This window comes from Gymnoscopelus microlampas (genome assembly GCF_963454915.1).
Source record: "Gymnoscopelus microlampas genome assembly, chromosome: 8".
Taxonomy (NCBI): Eukaryota; Metazoa; Chordata; class Actinopteri; order Myctophiformes; family Myctophidae; genus Gymnoscopelus; species Gymnoscopelus microlampas.
In genome coordinates, this window is record NC_139945.1 from 8,522,442 (window position 1) to 8,541,440 (window position 18,999).

The following is an 18,999-nucleotide window of genomic DNA, read 5'->3' on the forward strand; positions in this document are numbered from 1 at the left end:
CGACGCGTTGTGAGCTTGTAGATCGGCTATTTTCAAATGGCCTACAGTATGTATAAAATAGGGCTAAAGTGGTTAATGTATGATTTATAAGGTAATAATATATATCTGCAAAGTAACTAGTAACTAAAGTTGTCAAATAATTGTAGTGGAGTAAAAGTACAATATTTGATGTAGTGGAGTAGAAGTAAAAGTGCTGAAAATTGAAAATACTCCAGAAAAGTAAAAAATCCTCAAAAGTGTACTTGAGTAAATATACTTAGTCACTTTACACCACTGACAAATGATGACAACTATCGTCCCATCCCTGTAGAACCAACCTCACGTGGAAAAAGATTAAAAACGTACAGTAAAGTAAGTCCACCATAAACACTGCTAAAGTGAGTGCGGCTGGGTGTGAACTAATGGGATCATCTGTACATCTTAAAGATTGTCATTAATAACCAAAACGGTTTCCCTTCATGCTTTAGCAAACCCAGCGTGGAGAAGGCAGGTCCATCAGCTGGGCTTCATCACTTTAATAATCTCTGACAGATATTCCCCACGCCACGGAAAGAAGTGAAGGTATTTATTTAACCCTTTGAGACCTGAGGCCGATTCTACAAAATGCCTTTTAAATCAGTGGCTCTCAAACTTTTTTTTCGCGCCAAGGACCCTCAAAATTGATATACATTTGGCCGTGGACCCCCCCCCCCCCCCCCCCCCCCCCCCCCCCCATCTGAAAATGTTTTGTGCCAGGGACCCCCAGAGGAGAGGATTTGTGTAAATGCTTTAATTATTCAAAATTGTCACAACATTTTCGATATTTTTCAAAAATGTTAAAAAATAACATATTGTATAAGCTCGCAGCGTGGCACGAAGTGATGCACTGTGAGCTTGTAGATCTGCTATTTATGAGAACCACGTGCTGTTCTAAATCATACGTGTTTTTTGAAAAACGTATGTTGCTATATATATAAGCTCAAATCTAAAATGACACAGACGCTTTTCTGGTTTTTGCGTGATCATTAACTCACACACTCTCCTCTGACAGGTAGATTCACAGTGGATATAGAAGTATAACAGATGATTCTAAGAACCTTTTTTATTTCATTTTGTATTTAATTTAAGTTTAATCATCGTCGCTGTCGGGTGGAAAGCTCATAATGTCCGAAAATACTTTTCAGGAAATGGGGAAAAAAAAGAACATGATCCACATGGGTCCAATGTAGTTAATTAGTCACAAGCTCTTGTTAATGCTTTACGTTGGTTCAATATTTATAAACCATACAGACAGTCTCAGTGTCTGTATGGTCTGTAAACCACTTTCACTACATGAAAAAAAAAATGCATTGTTATCTCTGAGATGGTCTGCACTGGGAAATCGTAGGTGTTCATTTAGCGAGTGTACAAGAGTGTACATCCTATCGTAGTTACCATCCTGTAAGGGTCCATTTGGTTCGTATCATAACTATCATCCATTTAGCTGGGCAGAACAAGTGTCTCAACATAAAGGCTTCCAGAGAAACCTGTTTGTTGGATCCTTGATTCCACCGATCGGTGCACTGGATCTAGATCACGTAATGTAGTTGGTTCAGTTGCTTTTTACTTGCATTTCAAAGCCTGGATCGATGCTTTAACAGCACAGTAAATCAACAAGGCATTTGTTCTTTTCCACAGTGTTGTGGAATTGAAAACAACAACAACTAGTTCTTCGAGTATTTGTGTTGAATGCTAAAATCAGAGAAGAAAGAACAAAGTACAGCTGTGTGTGTGTTATTTTTGCTATGCTGCGTTTGGAGCCATTTCTAGAGGGACTGAGGTCTATTTCAGTGGCTCTCAAACTTTGGCACAAAGTGTTTTGTGAACCACTGTTTCAGAGCACGTAATAAACAAACTGGTGTTTTGGACTAAGGTTGACGTCTATTTAACCCATTGATACCTGGAACGCATCTGTGTCACTTTAGATGTCTTTGGCTATTCAAAAATAGCAGATCTACCAGCTCGTAGCGCGGCACCGAGTGCCGCGCTACGAGCTGGTAGATCTGCTATTTTTGAAAAATCGTGAAAATTATTTTTTTCATATTTTTTTCCGATTTTTTTTTTAGGATTTTGAAAATGTTTAGAAGCGGCCTCAGGTCTTAATGGGTTAACTCATGGTTAAAGTGGTACTATGTCACTTTTTGTAATGAATAACATAACATGTTGTCCAATCTGTACGTTAATACAATATAACTTATACAATTGGGGTGGTTGTATTTTGTCCCCGTTCTCTTAAATTGAGACGATCGTGTCAAAGGTCATGTCTCACCTATAGACACAGGATCTGACACGAATTTTGACCTGATGGTCAAGATTCAGTTTATCCCCTGAGCAAGCAGGCCGGCTCTATTAGCTCAATGGTAAAAAAAAAAAGATGCAGGAAACCGGGTTCAAATCCGGGGTAGAAGAGGAAGGTTACACAGTGCAGCTTTGACGTAAACCCTCAGTCATGTTACAGTGAATGCAGTGGTGGAAAAAGTACTCAAATTCTTTACTTAAGTAAAAGTACCAATACTGCAATATAAAAATACTCTGTTACAAGTAAAAGTCCAGAATTCAAAAATTACTTGAGTAAAAGTACAAAAGTATTGGCATCAAAATGTACTTAAAGTACCAAAAGTAAAAGTAAAAATATTTGAAAATAGCAGATCTACAAGCTCACAACGCGTCGCATCGCGACGTGTTGTGAGCTTGTAGATCTGCTATTTTCAAATAGCCTATGTATAAAATAGGGTTAAAGTGGTAAATGTATGTTTCATTATATCATAGTTTATATCTGAAAAGTAACTAGTAACTAAAGTTTTCAAATAATTGTAGTGGAGTAAAAATAAAAGTATTGGAAATTGGAAATACTCAAGTAAAGTACAAATTCCTCAAAATTGTACTTAAGTACAGTACTTAAGTAAATGTACTAAGTTACTTTACACCACTGAATAGAAGGCCTTACCTCCCAGGAGATGACCAGTTCATGCCGCCGTCCGCTCCCTCCGCTGACGTTGGTCGGTGCCACCGCGGGAACTGCCAACGACAAAGAGTGAGTTGGCTTTGTTCTGCCACGCCAATGAGCACTTTGACAAACTCTGAAATCCTCATAACTCCAAAACTGTTGCTTTTCAGGATTCAAATGAAAAGGAAAAAAAAGTGAAAATAGCAGATCCACGAGTTCACAATGTGTCACATCGCAACACGTTGTGAGCTTCTACCGTAGATCAGCTATTTTCATCATTTTAGATTTTCTTTTAACGTTCCGCCTGTAACGACATGCCCCCCAAAATAGGGAAATTATGGAAATTATGAAAAATAATTATATTATTAACTAAATTGATTGGTTCCATTAACTGTCGCCACAACTCAATTTCAGAGTTAAATTAACGCTCAGGATCTTGTCGCGCCACACGCACGCAGCCGACGAAATGACTGAAATAATAACACAGCTCAGTCAGTGAAGCTGTTCTAGCATTCAGCAGCACGTACGCCACGGATGAGCAGGAACTGCTATTAGACGGGAGCAATTAGTCCGTTATAATTACGCTGAGGAGATAGGACAGATTAAATAAGCCACTTCCTGGTGACCGTCGACCTTTGTAATTATGATATTTCACCAGACGAGGGAGAATGAGTGAGCCGCGTGAGTCAGACAGCTCGCTACGCTGTTGGCCATGAACAGTCAGTGGTGGACGGCGACCAAGTGCATTTTTCATTGCTGTCGGGGGAAGAAACCTCTTAACTCCATGTTTTAACTTTGTGTGTTTTTTTTTTCTTTTTACTAAATTAACCCATTGAGACCTGAAGCCGATTCTACACGTCTCCTAAATCTCAACAGTATTCTGAAAAACGTATGTTTCTGTATCAGTGGTGTTCAATCTTTTTCATGTCAAGGACCCCCAAAATGATATGTATTTGGCCGCGGACCCCCATCAAAATATTTTGTTCCAGGGACCCCCCAGAAGCAAAGATTTGAGTTAAAAGTGTTCACTTTGAAAAAAAAAAAGCATTATTTTACACTTTGGGCTATTCAAAAATAGCAGATAGCAGATAGTGCGGCACTATCTGTGCCGCACTATGAGCTTGTATATCTGCTATTTTTGAAAAATCGTGAAAATGTGTGCAAATCTTTGAATAAATATATTTTTAAAGCGAACATTTTTAACTCAAATCTTTGCTTCTGGGGGGTCCCTGGAACAACATATTTTGATGGGGGTCCGCGGCCAAATACATATCATTTTGGGGGTCCTTGACATGAAAAAGATTGAGCACCACTGATATAGAAACATACGTTTTTCAGAAAACTGTTGAGATTTAGGAGACATGTAGAATCGGCTTCAGGTCTCAATGGGTTATCACGCTGAGTGCCAGGTATTATCGTCCAAATCATCCTCAGAGTGCCAGCGTTTTTAGAGGTTTAGACAGCCTTAGAAGCCACAACGAGGACCCGGATGTAAACAAAAGACGTCCGGGCGATGGGGTAGGGGTCCGTCTCTCGACTGGAAAATGTATATTTCTACCGCGATCTGCCATTGCAGAGCGATCGCCCGTCAAAAAAAAAAGATGTGGAGAAAGAAGTGTCTTTCTCAAGATCATTGGGGGGCGGATGTTTTTTTTGGAACGACGTCACATCCGTTCATATCTCTTTGTACAGTGTACGTAGATCTTCCTTTATGGCACTAGGGTGTATTTGCAAAAACGAGAGTCTCCGTTTTTTGGCACCCTAGATGTTTTGAGTACCTGTACTTTTTTTTATTGATCTTTTCTCTCTCTTCCCCTCACTCCCCCTGCCCCCCCCCCCCCCACCTCTTCTTCTTCCCTTTTTATGAAAATAACAAGAAACGACGGAGCTTGCACTCAAACGAATTTAGACTCTGTCCACTCACTGTGAATTCATGGATTAAAGTTATCAGTCGGCCACAACTGACTTCTTTCTTTCTTTTTCCTGTATTTATTCAGGGAAACCCATTGAGAGCAAGCTCTCTTTTTCAAGGACGCCCTGATGACAAACATTTGAATCACATTACAATGTCACAAGTCATGTGGATTCCATAGAAGCCAGCATGCCTTCCATAGTATCATGTTGCGCAGCGGAAAAAAAGCCGATCTACAAGCTGTCAATGCCTCGGCTAAGATTAGAGCATTTGAAGTGATAAAACTAGCAATTATCTTCAGGAGCATCTTCCATAAAACAAAAACACTAATGGTCTCGGTGAGTGTTTTATGGAAGATGCGAGACTCTCGGATATTGCATATAAAAGCAAAGGTTAAAGGCTCATTCCGTGATTCTTTTCACCTGGTTGGCTGTCTGTAGAACAGTGTGTGTGTGTGTGTGTGTGTGTGTGTGTGCGTGCGTGCGTGCGTGCGTGCGTGCGTGCGTGTGTGTGTGTGTAGGCTCATTTCATACTGTTCCACAAATTGCACATCAGGACTTGGCCATACAGCACAAAAAAATGTCAGCCATGAGATTTTAGTTTTTGCTTTAATCCACGTGTAAATACTTTATCCTGCTTGTCCTGCCTTTGGGCAAAAGAAGAGTGTCTGGGCCACTTCAGCATGAGGCACTAAACTTGTCATAATTCATGTAAGCAGCTTATTTCTCCACGTCCTCTCCTCCCAATTAAAAGGAAACGGGTTAACCCACTAAGACCGGGAGACGCATCTGTGTCATTTTAAGGCTGTTCAAAAATAGCAGATATACAAGCTCATAGCGCGGCACCGAGTGCCGCGCTATGAGCTTGTAGACCTGCTATTTAATGTGTGCATTATGTGCAAACCTTTGAATATGATTTTTAAAGCGAACATTTGTAACTCAAATCTTTGCTTCTGGGGGGGGATCCCAGCTGGAACAAAATATTTTACAAATGTTCGCTTTAAAAAATATATATATATTCAAAGATTTGCACAAATTTTCACGATTAAAAAAGCTCACAACGTGTCAAAAAATGGGACGCGCCATGAGCTTGTAGATCAGCTATTTTCACTATTATTGACATTTTTGGAAAATATTAGCTCTTCAAATTTCATTAGAGCAACATTCTCATAGAGCGGCACCGAGTGCCGCGCTATATAGCTTGTAGATCTGCTATTTTTGAATAGCCTAAGAGATGCGTTCCCGGATTGAGCGGGCTAACAAGGGCGATGTGGCCACGCGGGCCCTGAACCGTCTCTGCTGCTGACGCACGCACCAGCCATAAGCTCTGTCTCTGCCATGAATCACCAGCTTTGGGAAGCAACGCCTCAGACGACAAGAGGCCGGGGGGCTTATGTTTTTTTACGAGTCCTGCCTTTGGGCGAGGATCTTTTGTCTCTTCTGGAAATAGCAGATCTACAAGCTCACAGCGTGTCGCTTCGCAGTAATGCCACATGTAAAGAGTACTCTGTTACATAAGTAAAAAGGCCTGTATTCATTGACTTGAGTGAAAGTACAAAAGTTCCAAGAGCTTGGGGATCTGCTATTTGCGAATACACAAAGTATAAACGATGGATTAAGCGGGTAATACTATTTCTTAATAATATCTAAATCTGCAAAGTAACTAAAGTTTTCAGATAATCGTAGTGGAGTAAATAAGAAGAACAATATTTGCCTCTGAGATGTAGTGGCGTACGTGGAAGCATAGATTATCGAAAATGGAAATACTCAAGTAAAGTAATAGTAACTCAAAATTGTACTCAAGTAATTGAGTAAATTGTCGCTGTCAGGTACAAACCTCAATATGTCCAAAACTGTTACTTTTCAGGATTCAAATTCAAAAATATTAAAATAGCAAAAATAGCAAAAAATAGCAGATCTACAAGCTCAAAACGTGTCGCTTCGCCCTGCGTTTCCAGCTTGCAGATCTGCTACTTGTGATGCTTTTGTGTGACGCTGTAATATGATCAAGTAGGGCGTTCATTTACGGGGAAAAAAACCCCACAAAAAGCGACAATATATGTACTTAGTTACTTTCCACCACTGCTCGACAGTGCAAAGAGCAGTGTTGATTTTGACAGCAAATTCTTTTGAATTTGAATACAATTCCATTTAGTTTTAGTCATATTTTAGTCATCTGAAATGTTTTAGTTTTTGTTTAGTTTTAGTCAACTAAATATCATAAGATTATAGTCGACTAAGATGTATTTTGGCGGGGCCTTGATGGCGTCGTAATGCCTGATTTTAGACTTGGTTGCATGCTGAAAATAGCCGATCACAACGCGTCGCAGCGTGACGCGTTGTGAGCTTGTAGATCTGCTCTTTTCAGAGTGCAACACCCGAGCGCAACCAAGCATAAAATGACTTGTCTTTTAGTTCTACTGGATCTCTTCTCCACTCGTCCCTCACTGACATTTTAGTCTAGTTTTTATTTGTTGACCAAATTGTCAATATATTTAGTCTTAGTTTTACAGTCATCGTACCTTATATTTATTTTGTTTTTTATTTCGTTTTCGTCAGTAAAAAAAGGTAGTCGACGAACATCTTCATAGTTTTAGTCGACAAAATCAACACTGGCAAGGAGATTATTTTACCAGCTTCTTTGGTCCTGACTCCTCTGGACGGCGTGCTGGGGTCTCCCGTGCCGATGGCGTTGCTCGCCACCACCCTGAACTCGTACTCCACCCAGGGGTTGAGCTGCACCGCCATGGCTGACTCCATGTCCCCTGTGACTGGCTCTGGGTCTGTGGGGGGCAGTGGTGGGAAAATTACTCAAATGTTTTACATAAGTAAAGTATCAATACTACAATGTAAAAGTACTCTGTTACAAGTAAAAGTCCAGAATTAAAAATGTACTTGAGTAAAAGTAAAAAAGTATTGGCATCAAAATGTGCTTAAAGTACCAAAAGTAAAAGTACTAAAATGTTTGAAAATAGCAGATCTACAAACTCACAACGCATCGTGAGTTTGGGTGGGGGGTGGGTCCGTGGGGGGTGGGTCCGTGGACAAATACATATATTTTTGGGGGGGTCCTTGTTTGAAAACCACTGATATTATAACAACATAAGTTTGTTTTCAAAAACAACTGTTAGGATTTAGAAGACATTTGTAGAATCCGCAGAAGCACAGATTTGAGTTGAAAATGAAATACATATATATTCAAAGATTTGCACAAATGTTCACGTACCAATACCAAAGTATAAAATATGGTTAACGTGGTTAAAATGATTGTGACGCTATATCAACTAATTTTACTGGGGACCCCCTGGTTAGGGAATGGTTTGGGTTGGACTTCAGTGCTAAGCCTTTTTAGAAAGGGCCTCCTTTCAGAAAAAGGCAGAGCAAGGAATTTTTGCTCTCGCCATCGTGTTTTTTGGGATCCTGTTACTCTTTAATTTTAAGGTCCTTATAATTTCACATTCTGTTTAACTAAGTCTTTCATCTACATTTTAAATCTTTGCCATAAGTTCTTTTTGGCTGTTTCGCCTTTCCTAGAGCTTTTTAAGAAAAAGGGGGGAAGGATTCCCAATTAGGGTTAACCATTTTACCTTTCTTTAAGGTTTAGGTTTTTAGGCATGTTTACAAACTATAAAATACAATTGCCAGTGAACTTTGTGAGAAATGTTCACTGGAGACTGTGCATGGCAGGCACGTCCAACCATCCTTTTTTTTTCCTTTTGATTTATGCCCTGTCTGTATTAGCCTTGCAGGGCATTCCAGTTTAAAATAGTAATCCAATTCTCTAGCATTGCTTTGGTTGTTTCTGGTACCCAGTGTATTTTGTCCCCTTCGGTTTTGAAATCCCTGTCTTCCAATTTGGGGGTGTGTTTTACCCGTGAGATAGACCTGTTTAGGTTGTCTAGTCTCCTCTGTTCTGGTACCTTGAGTTGGTCTGAGTAGTTAATCAGAGCTATGTGTATGTTGGCACAAGGACATTTTTTGGTTGCCCAGTGAATGGTTTGTGACATCTTTTTATGTGCTGTTTTGTCTGTTTGGTTTTGTCTGTGGTTGATACCTACTGATATGAGGCAGTGTGCTACCTTTTTGTTTTCCCTGGTGTGCTCTTGCAGTAGGTTCACGCAGGACTGGAAGTCCATCCCTGGGAAGCTTTCGTTTTTCTTTTGATTTATGCCCTGTCTGTATATATTATTTTACTACCGGAGTATTTCCAGTTTTCAGTAATTTTACTTTTACTCCACTACATCTCAGAGGCAAATATTGTATTTTTACTCCACTACAATTCTTTGAAAACTTTAGTTACTAGTTACTTTGCAGATATAAATTATTACATTATAAAACATACATTAACCACTTGAGCCCTATTTTGAACCTAGGCTATTCATGTGCTCACAACATGTCGCATTGCGACATGTTGTGAGCTTGTAGATCTGCTATTTTCAAAAATGTTAGTACTTTTACTTTTGGTAGTACTTTTTCCACCACTGGCGATAATAATGTGTCACATTGCGAGGTGTTGCGAGCTTGTGGCACCTCTATTTTTGGATAATGTTTCCCAACCAGAAAATGGATGCTGGAGTTCAAGTGGTTATACTCAGAGCTCGACGACCCAAAGGCATAAAACCAGATGAACTGAAAGTAGTATCACTGCATGAGTACCTCATGATGGTGTGGCCTCTGTGTCGTGTCGCGTCGTGTCATGTTAAAGGTATGGTAAGTGATTTTCTTTGGTGTTTCTTTGTGTTAAATAGCTCTATATTCTGACAGTACTCATTGCTATAGAGTGTTTGTCCAGTAACAGGAGTCTCCATGTCTCTCCAGCTCTTTATTAAACAGAACATACATTTTCAGGTCGGGATACCAATTTTATCCAATCAGGATAGAGAACTCAGTCGGGATACAGATTAAACAAGTACAATTGGAGGTGATCACACAAAGAAATGAGCAGACACAATTGGAACGGGAACACTATAAAAAATGAAGCTGATAAATGGGTACTCTCTCCTGATTGGCTGAAATTGTGTCACCTACCTGAAAATGTATTTTGTGTTTATTAAAGAGCTGGAGAGACAGAGAGACCCCTGTCACAGTAACAGGGGTCTCTCTGACGCGCTCTATAACACTCCATAGCAATGAATACTATCAGAATTTAGCTTTTGTTTTAACCAAAAATAATATCACTTACCCTACCTTTAAGGCAGAGAGAGACAGTATTTCATTGTATTATAATAGAACTTGCATCAGTATTCATGTCGCTAGTCGTGAGCAGCCTCGTGTCACGTGTTATGAGAGTATTAACGATTGCTCTTCCGACAGATTAACGCGCCTAATCTGGCCTCTCTCCCGGGCCGCCGTAATCAGGCTTGGTCAATATTAGCCCCCTACAACAATAAACAAACATTAACCCCTTTAGACCGAGAGGAACGCATCTGTGTCATTTTAGATTTTTTTTTAGCTATAACCAACTATTTCATACTTTTGGCTATTCAAAAATAGCAGATCTACAAGCTCATAGCGCGGCACCGAGTGCCGCGCTATGAGCTTGTAAATCTGCTATTTCTGAAAAATCTTAAACATTTTGTGCAAATCTTTGAATATGTATATTTTTCAAAGCGACCATTTGTAACTCAAATCTTTGCTTCTGGGGGGTCCCTGGAACAACATATTTTGAGATGGGGGTCCGCAGCCATTTTTTCCCCCTAAACCCTAACACTATGTTGCCATATCAGTGGTGCTCCAACTTTTCCATGTCAAGGACCCCCAAAATGATATGAATTTGGCCGCGGACCCCCATCTCAAAATGTGTTGTTCCAGGGACCCCTCAGAAGCATAGATCAGAGAAAAAAGGTTTGCTTTAAAACATATATATATATATATATTCAAAGATATGCACACATTTTCACGATTTTTCACAAATAATTGCAGATCTACGAGCTTGTAGATCTGCTATTTTTGAATAGCCAAAGAAATCTAAAGAATGACACACAGATGCGTCCCCGGTCTTTAATGGGTTAAGACTGAGAGCATGTGTATGCATGACATGAATGAAGCCGAGGCTTATATCTCTGAGCCAACGTGAGGCCAGACATTCAGTGAAACAGCAACAGAGCTCACAGTCTTATCGCGGGACGCAGAGCCGCTCTTTAGGGCCGCTCAGTCAGGCTCGTTTGCTCTTCAAACATGAACTGATAACTCTGTTTGCTGCGTTGGAGAGCCATTTACCTCACTCACTCATATGAACCACTTAGACCGCAAACCTGAGTTTCTCCGTTTTGTTTTTTTTACCTTTTTTTTTTACCTTTAAAAAAAAGAAAACATTCAATCCTGGAACGCATACTGTGTCATTATTATTGACACAGTTATTTGATACTTTGGGCTATTCAAAAATAGCAGATCTACAAGCTCATAGCACGTAGATCTGCAATTATTTTTTTTAAATTGTTAAACTGTGTGCATATCTCTCTCTCTCTCCTCTCTCTCTCTCTCTCTCTCTCTCTCTCTCTCTCTCTCTCTCTCTCTCTCTCTCTCTCTCTCTCTCTCTCTCTCTATGCTTCTGAGGGGTCCCTGGAACAACACATTTTGAGATGGGGGTCCGCAGCCAAATTCATATCATTTTGGGGGTCCTTGACATGGAAAAGTTTGAGCACCACTGATATGGCAACATAGTGTTAGGATTTAGGGGGGGAAAATGGCTGCGGACCCCCATCACAATTTTTTTTGTTCCAGGGACCCCCCAGAAGAAAATATTTGAGTTACAAATGTTAGCTTTAAAAAATATATATATATTCAAAGATTTGCACAAAATGTTTTAGATTTTTCAGAAATAGCAGATCTACAAGCTCATAGCGCAGCACTCGATGCCGCGCTATGAGCTTGTAGATCTGCTATTTCTGAATAGCCAAAAGTATGAAATAATGGTTAGCTTGTAGACCAGCTTGTTTTTGTTGCAAAACTTTGAATTCAACTTTGAACTCAAGTCTTTGCTTCTGGGGATTCTACAACAAATGTCTTCTAAATCCTAACATTTTTTTTTTGGGCCGTGCAACCGCCCCTATATGTGAGGTTTGGACCCCCACCCATTGCACCCCCCCAACCCTGCGCTGTGATTGGCCACCATTGTACCCCCCTAACCCTGCACCGTGATTGGCCACCATTGTACACTGGTTGACTCTATTAAGGACTGTGATTGGCTAGTGAAACACATGACACATGTGCAGTCCTATAAATACTGTGCACTTAAAAAAAACACATTTATGTGAATCACCCACTCTGATGACCACTGTGACCACACCGCCCACTTCACACTGGGTGTGATTTAAAAAAACAAAAAAACTTAATGTTGCTATAATAACAGTGGTTATCGAACCTTTTTCATGTCAAGGGCCCCCAAAATGATATGTATTTGTCCGGGGACCGCCCCCCATCTCAAAATATTTGGTTCCAGGTACCCCCAGAAGCAAAGATTTGAGTTAAAAATGTATATATATATTCAAAGATTTGCACACAAGCTCATAGCGCACGGCACTCACATGGATCACATCGTGGTGAAACATCTTGCAGTGTGTGGTATCGCTTGTCGGCGATCAATCGTACAGTGTGAAAACCACAGCGATATATGACAGCCGACTTCAACAAAGAGACTTTAGACTGCAGTGTGAAGTGCTTAACGATCTGATGACTCCCCGACCACTTCAAATATCCGCCCTAACTGGCTCCTGCCTCACAGGGGTCTAATTGTGTTTCCATCACATTAGCATGGTGTTGGAACGGTGAGGAACCAAAACATCACTGTCTGTCTGGGTGGAAACATTGTCGCTCCAAAACTGTTACTTAAAAGGATCCTGTAGTTGTTATTTAGTCACAAGCGCTTATTAATACTTTTCATTGGTTCAATATGCAGCGGTGGAAAAAAGTACCCACATTTCTTACTTAAGTAAAAGTATCAATATTGCATTGGAGGAATATTCCGCTACAAGTAAAAGTCTGGAATTCAAAATTGACTTGACTAAAAGTACAAAAGTATTGGTATCAACATGTACTTAAAGTACCAAAAGTAAAAGTACTAGAATGCTTGAAAATAGCAGATCTGCAAGCTCACAACGCGTCGCTTCGCGACGCGTTGTGAGCTTGTAGATCGGCTATTTTCAAATAGCCTATGTATAAAATAGGGCTGAAGTGGTTAATGTATGTTTTAATCATTTATATCTGAAAAGTAACTAGTAACTTCTCAAGTTTTCAAGTAATTGTAGTGGAGTGAAAGTACAATATTTGCCTCTGAGATGTAGTGGACTAGAAGTAGAAGTATTGAAAATAGCAAATACTCCAGTGAAGTAAAAGTACCTCAAAATTGTACTTAAGTACAGTACTTGAGTAAATGTACTTAGTTACTTTACACCACTGTCAATATGTATATATAAAAAAACAGACACGCCATAACCACTTTCAATAAAAAAAAATCACACCCAGTGTGAAGAGAGTGGTGCCTTTGAAAGTGTAACTGGTTGTATCCTTGTGTTGCAATCAGCAACAATATGTTGTCACGTGACACGTGACAACATATTGTCACGTGTCACGTGAAGCTTGACCAATCAGCCGTGCTCAAACATACGGACGGACATACGGACACACGGACAAAGTCAAATGTAGGAGTGGTTGGCACCACTCAAAAAAAGCAAAAGCAAAAATAGCAGATCTACTAGTAGAACTATTGTGTGACACTGTACAACTAGGTCATTCATTTATACTAAAAAAATACATTAAAAAGTTGAAATATGGAGATATGAGATTTCTGCCCGACAGCAACGAAAAGGAAACACGCAGAGAGTGATTTATCTAAGTCATTATCAACCCCCCAAACTCTGTGCCATTACTCTCACACGGTAGGCTATGTATCACATCATTGGAAGACAACCTGGCATCCCTTTGACACTAAATGATAATAATAGATGGCTTCGTTTTTTTTTTAACTCTTTAAGACCGGGAACGCATCTGTGTGTCATTTTTAGATTTCGTTGGGTTATTAAAAAATAGTAGAATAGAAGCTCATAGATGAGCTTGTAGATCTGCTATTTTTGAAAAATCATGAAAAGTTGTGCAAATATTTGATTTCCCCCCCTTTTTTTTGGGACATTTGTAACTCAAATCTTTGCTTCTAAGGGTTCCTGGAACAAAATATTTTACAAATGTTTGCTTTAAAAAATATATATAATCCAAGATTTTGCCACGCATTTTCATGATTTTTGAATAGCCAAATAAATCAAAAAATGACACACAGAGTCTTAATGGGTTAAGAAACCAAAAAACAAAACATACAAACAAACAAATGAGCATCTAGGGTGAAAGATTATTGGATGAACAAAGGATTTTGTCTCTGTCGGGTGGAAACCTCATACTGTATGTAACAAAACTGTTCCTAGGTGCGGTTTAATGTTTAATGTTTAATTGGCATCGATTCAAAATGGCCGCCAATTTTGGTCAAAAAGCCATATAAAATGATGGTGAGTCAAATTGTACTTGACATCCAACATACATTTTGATGAAATGTCTTCATATTTTGTTGCCATGTTTGAACCAATATAACAGAACTACAGGATGTTATTACCAGATAGTCTAGCAAACTAGCATTTAACATCAAAGTAATTGTAACAGAATCTGTTTCGTACGTCATTTCGGAACAACATACTAAAAGTCCTAAGAAATCCTAGTTCCGGAAATATGTTTAATTGACATTGACTCACCATACAAGTTCTATGGCTTTTTGACAACAATTGCATGGTGGACATCTTGGATTAATGCCAATTAAACATACTTCCGCAGCTAGGATTTCTTAGGGCTTTTTAGTGTGTGGTTCTGGACACCTCATTGAAATGACTAGAAGCTCGCCCCCGCTACGCGGGGGCTCGCGTCTAGCCCGCGGCCACGCCCACGTAGCGCCCGCGGCCACTTGGCAGCTCATTTAAGTGGCGTAGCGTCATGAGGGCCAGTGGGGCCGTGGCTGGGTCAGTGAAGACCCTGTAGTGTGGATGATATGTGGCATAGAGGGGCAGATTGTAAATCCCCAGAGGAAACATCCGTGGGCTACCATTGGTTCAGCGATGTGTGCGGGCGCCCTGCGGCCCCTCCTCCTCCACCAATGTGCAGTATTGAGAGCCCTGACGTCACAACAATTGGAGCGATGGGCACTGCAGTCTGGTTGGTTAGGGTACACCTAGGGCCCAGGTAGAACCCAGTTAAAGCCTGCATGGGCAAACCCAGTTAGGACCCGCCTTGGTCCCACATAAACATGGCTAGTTGGGGCCCACCTAAGGGCCAGGTAGAAGCTACTTATAGCCTGCATAGGCATCGCAGTTGGGACTGAAGTGGATGCCGCTGACATTGCTGACATGGGGTCCATATGGTTTAGCCCACCTTGAAACCATGTGGGAACTACGCTGGCATGCTGGCTGGAATGCAAGCGCTGCATCATACCTGTAGTGTGTAGTTTGATGTTGTGTGTGAAGCAGATATACCTGCAGTGTGTAGATCAATGTCCATATGAAAGTCAATGGCCAGCAGTGTTTTTTTATATCTCCAGCAGAGTTTCTAGTGTCTCTGTCTCTCTCTGGAAGAGGCTGCACATGAACTCTGCAGCCGCACTGAGGCGCTCCAACACAAACACTCTGACATTAAGCTGCTTCACACAACAAACATCAGCACCACGCTGCTGTTTGTCCAAAAGACACAATATGTCCTCTCCCACCGACGTCATGTGTTCATTTATCGACAGACGTACAGACTCCTTTTGACACATTTTACCTTGTTTATCCAGCTCTCACTGACTCTCCACATCGGGCTGTTATAGCGCCACCATGAGGCTGATTAGAGAAATCTCAAGTGGAATGTCTTCCTCGGCATAGTGGGAATGTGGGTGCAAAGTTGCACGGAAAGTGCATGCTGTGTTCATAATGTGAGGCATTTTGGTCCAAACGGAGCAGTCCTGCAGACTTTGGAAGCCATTTTAGCCAATCAGGATGGAATATGAAAAATCTGAAAGAGCCTTTTTTTTAATGACTGTGGAGATACTGTGTACCGATTTGCGTGATGTTTGGGCAAAATATGTAGGAGTACTGTGAGAAATGTGTTTAGCAAAAAGCGGACGGACAGGGGGTGAAACAGTCTTGCGCCATACCTTTCGGCCTGGCGGAGACAATAAAAAAACGAAAGTAAAGGAAATGACCATTTCTGCATCAAAAGTAGTCAACAAACTATACTATAAAAACATTGGCCACATTGTGAAATAATCTAAGAAAGAGGCAATCATGTAGAAAATAGCCGATCTAGAAGCGTACAAAGTGTCTCAACGTGAGGCGTTGTGAGCTTGTAGATCTGCTATTTTCACAATATTTACTTGTGGAACGGAGGCAAGCAAAGCAAAGCAAAGCAAAGCAAAATGGGGGGGTCCCCAGAGCAAGTACGATTCTTTTGGGGGGGGGGGGGGGGGGGGGGGGCCAGAAAAGGTTGATAAGCACTGCTCTAATCGGAGCGAAATTATTTGAAATTACTACATGACCATAATGCAGCCTAAACATGCGTTGCACGGGGCGGTCCTGCCATTACGTTAGTTACTGCAGTTGGTGTGGAGCTACATAGTTCTCCAGAAGACACACACAAACATACAGCATCTACAATGGACTAACTGAGCAGCAATATTGACAATCACCACACGAACGTGCATTGTTGACAAAGTGATTGCACAGCCGCTGCAGGCATGACAACCACGTTAGCGTTAGCGACATGGCAGCTATCACAGCGCCCTGTCCGTCGTGTGCGACTGACTGTGATGCCTACAGCAAGCTCTCTGCGATGCCATTGTCTGGAAACTGCTCTTAGCGTGACACGACCAATGAGAGTGAGCGCTGTAGTTGTTGCTAAGATACGGTGGCGTCTCTGCCCCATAGCTTGTAGATCTCTCACGCATGATTGGCGTAGGCTGCGTTGCCAGGTCTGACTGTTTGTCTAAGCGATTTGGGGCTTATTTGGGTGCACTTTTGGGCTCGTTTCCATAGACCACGGCAGTGCTTATTTCTTTCCCGTGACCGATGTGGCAAAAAAAGGTGCAAAACGAACCATCCGGAAGTACATTGCGAGATGAAATATATAGCACTTTTTGATTATTAGAGAAGGAGACACATGTGAAGGTGGAAAATGAAATGTAGTAGATTATATATTTTTTCATGAGCGATTTTTGTAGCAAGTTGTGAGTGAATTGGGCCACTCCTGTGGGCGGGGGGCTGATTAGAACCATTGGGGTTTGAAAGGAGACGCTCTCTGTTTGAGTGGAAAGATGTATGGTGGAAAAAATAATACTTTGATATGAAATACTGCTAGAATATCTGATAATAACATCCTGTAGTTCTGTTATATTAGTTCAAAAATGGCTAAAAAATATTATTTTGATATTTTATCTAAATTCCTCACCTCAAAATGTAATGTAATGGATGTCAATTGAAATCTGAGCCGAATAAAAATTGGACTAACCATCATTTTATATGACTTTTTGACAATAATTGGCGGGCAATTATTGGAATGGTCTGTGAAGAAAAGAATTCTGTTACAATTACTTAGATTTTGAGGTCCAACATGACTGGACTAAAGCTCGAAACGCGTTGCTTGCGGATCCGCTACTTTTGATGCTTTTGTGTGATGCTGTAGTATGATCAAGTAGGGCATTGATTTACCAAAAACCCAAAGAGGTTTCTGCCTGACAGCAGCGATTTGCCTTATTATTTCAGTTTTTTTGTAACCTTTGAGAGGGCTCTGAAGAGCATTCAAACCACTGACATTTAATACAAACTCAACAGACGTTTTACTAAGCTCTACTGAACAGCCGCCAAAAAAGAAAAATTACACAGCAGTTGAAATGAGGACAGCATTGCAACTTTTTTATAAAGTCCCTCAGCATGTCACTTGTTTTTAAAGATTAGCATACATATCGCTATTGTCGGGCTGAAACCTCTTATCTCCATACTTTCACTGTTTGTGTTAAATTCGCACAGACAGCGTCACGCAAAAGTACCAAAAGCAGCAGATCTGCCAGCTCGAAACTTGAGCTTGTATCTGCTACTTTAAAATTTGAATCCCAAAAGGTCACAGTTTTGGACAGTTTTTTTCCACCCGACAGAGACGATACAGTATGCAGTAACACACTCAATTTAAACGGAAATGACGAACAGACCGACAGCTTCCGTTCTCGGCTTTCGGGAGGTGTAGTTCTAGACTCTCTATAGCAGGGGTCTTCAACGTTTTCAGGCCAAGGACCCCCTAGCTGAGAGAGAGATGAAGCAGGGACCCCCTCTATATTGTATAAAATTGTCTTTTTAAAACTCTTTTTTCCCTCTACACCAAACACCTCTTTGCCAAAAAAATAGCAGATCTACTTGTGAGCTTGTAGATCTGCTATTTTTTGGCTAAAGTTCTCCTCAGAAAATGGATGCTAGGGTTCAAGTGGTTAAGGTAAAAAAGAAAATCATATCACACAAAGATTTGGCGGACCCCCTGTGGTAACTCTGAGGATCCCCTGGGGGTCCCGGACCCCCTGTTGAAGACCCCTGCTCTATAGCATTCGGAGATTGCGGAGTTTGCATAAAGCTGTAGCCCCCCCCCCCCCCCCCCTTATCCCATTCCAACCAACCGGGAACGCATCTGTGCAACCACTTTATCCATATTTTATACTTTTGGCTATGAAGAAATCTTGAACATTTGTGCAAATATTTGAATATATATATATATATATATATCTGATCTGCTATTTTCTAATAGCCCAAAGAAATCTAAAAAATCACACCCAGTGTGAAGTGGGCGGTGTGGTCACAGTGGTCATCACAGTGATGGAAGTGATTCACTTAGAAAAAACATAAGTGTTTTTTCTAAGTCCATACTGCTATTCATAGGGCCGCACATGTGTCATGTGTTTCGCTAGCCAATCGCAGTCCTGAATTTGCAAAGTCAGCCAATCACATTACAGCTAGTGGTGTTGACACTAGCTGTAATGTGATTGGCTGAATTTGCAAAAGTATAGATTTGCATTGACTGTGGAAGGGTTAGCGTTGTAGACTGCGTTAGCGTTGTAGACTTGGTCAATAGTCTAA

At 40.8% G+C, this 18,999-nt stretch overlaps 1 protein-coding gene across 2 annotated transcripts in view; it reads right to left on the bottom strand.

Annotated features, from left to right (window-relative positions):
- cntn5 (contactin 5) overlaps positions 1-18,999 on the bottom strand; it is a 400,683-nt gene that overhangs the window by 28,779 nt on the left and 352,905 nt on the right. For both annotated transcript variants that reach the window (XM_084063872.1, XM_084063871.1), the window contains exons 17-18: positions 7,510-7,659; positions 2,966-3,036 (exon numbers count right to left, since the gene is read on the bottom strand). In XM_084063872.1, coding sequence (XP_083919998.1) covers positions 2,966-3,036; positions 7,510-7,659 — 221 coding nt within the window. The remainder of the gene's footprint in view (positions 1-2,965; positions 3,037-7,509; positions 7,660-18,999) is intronic.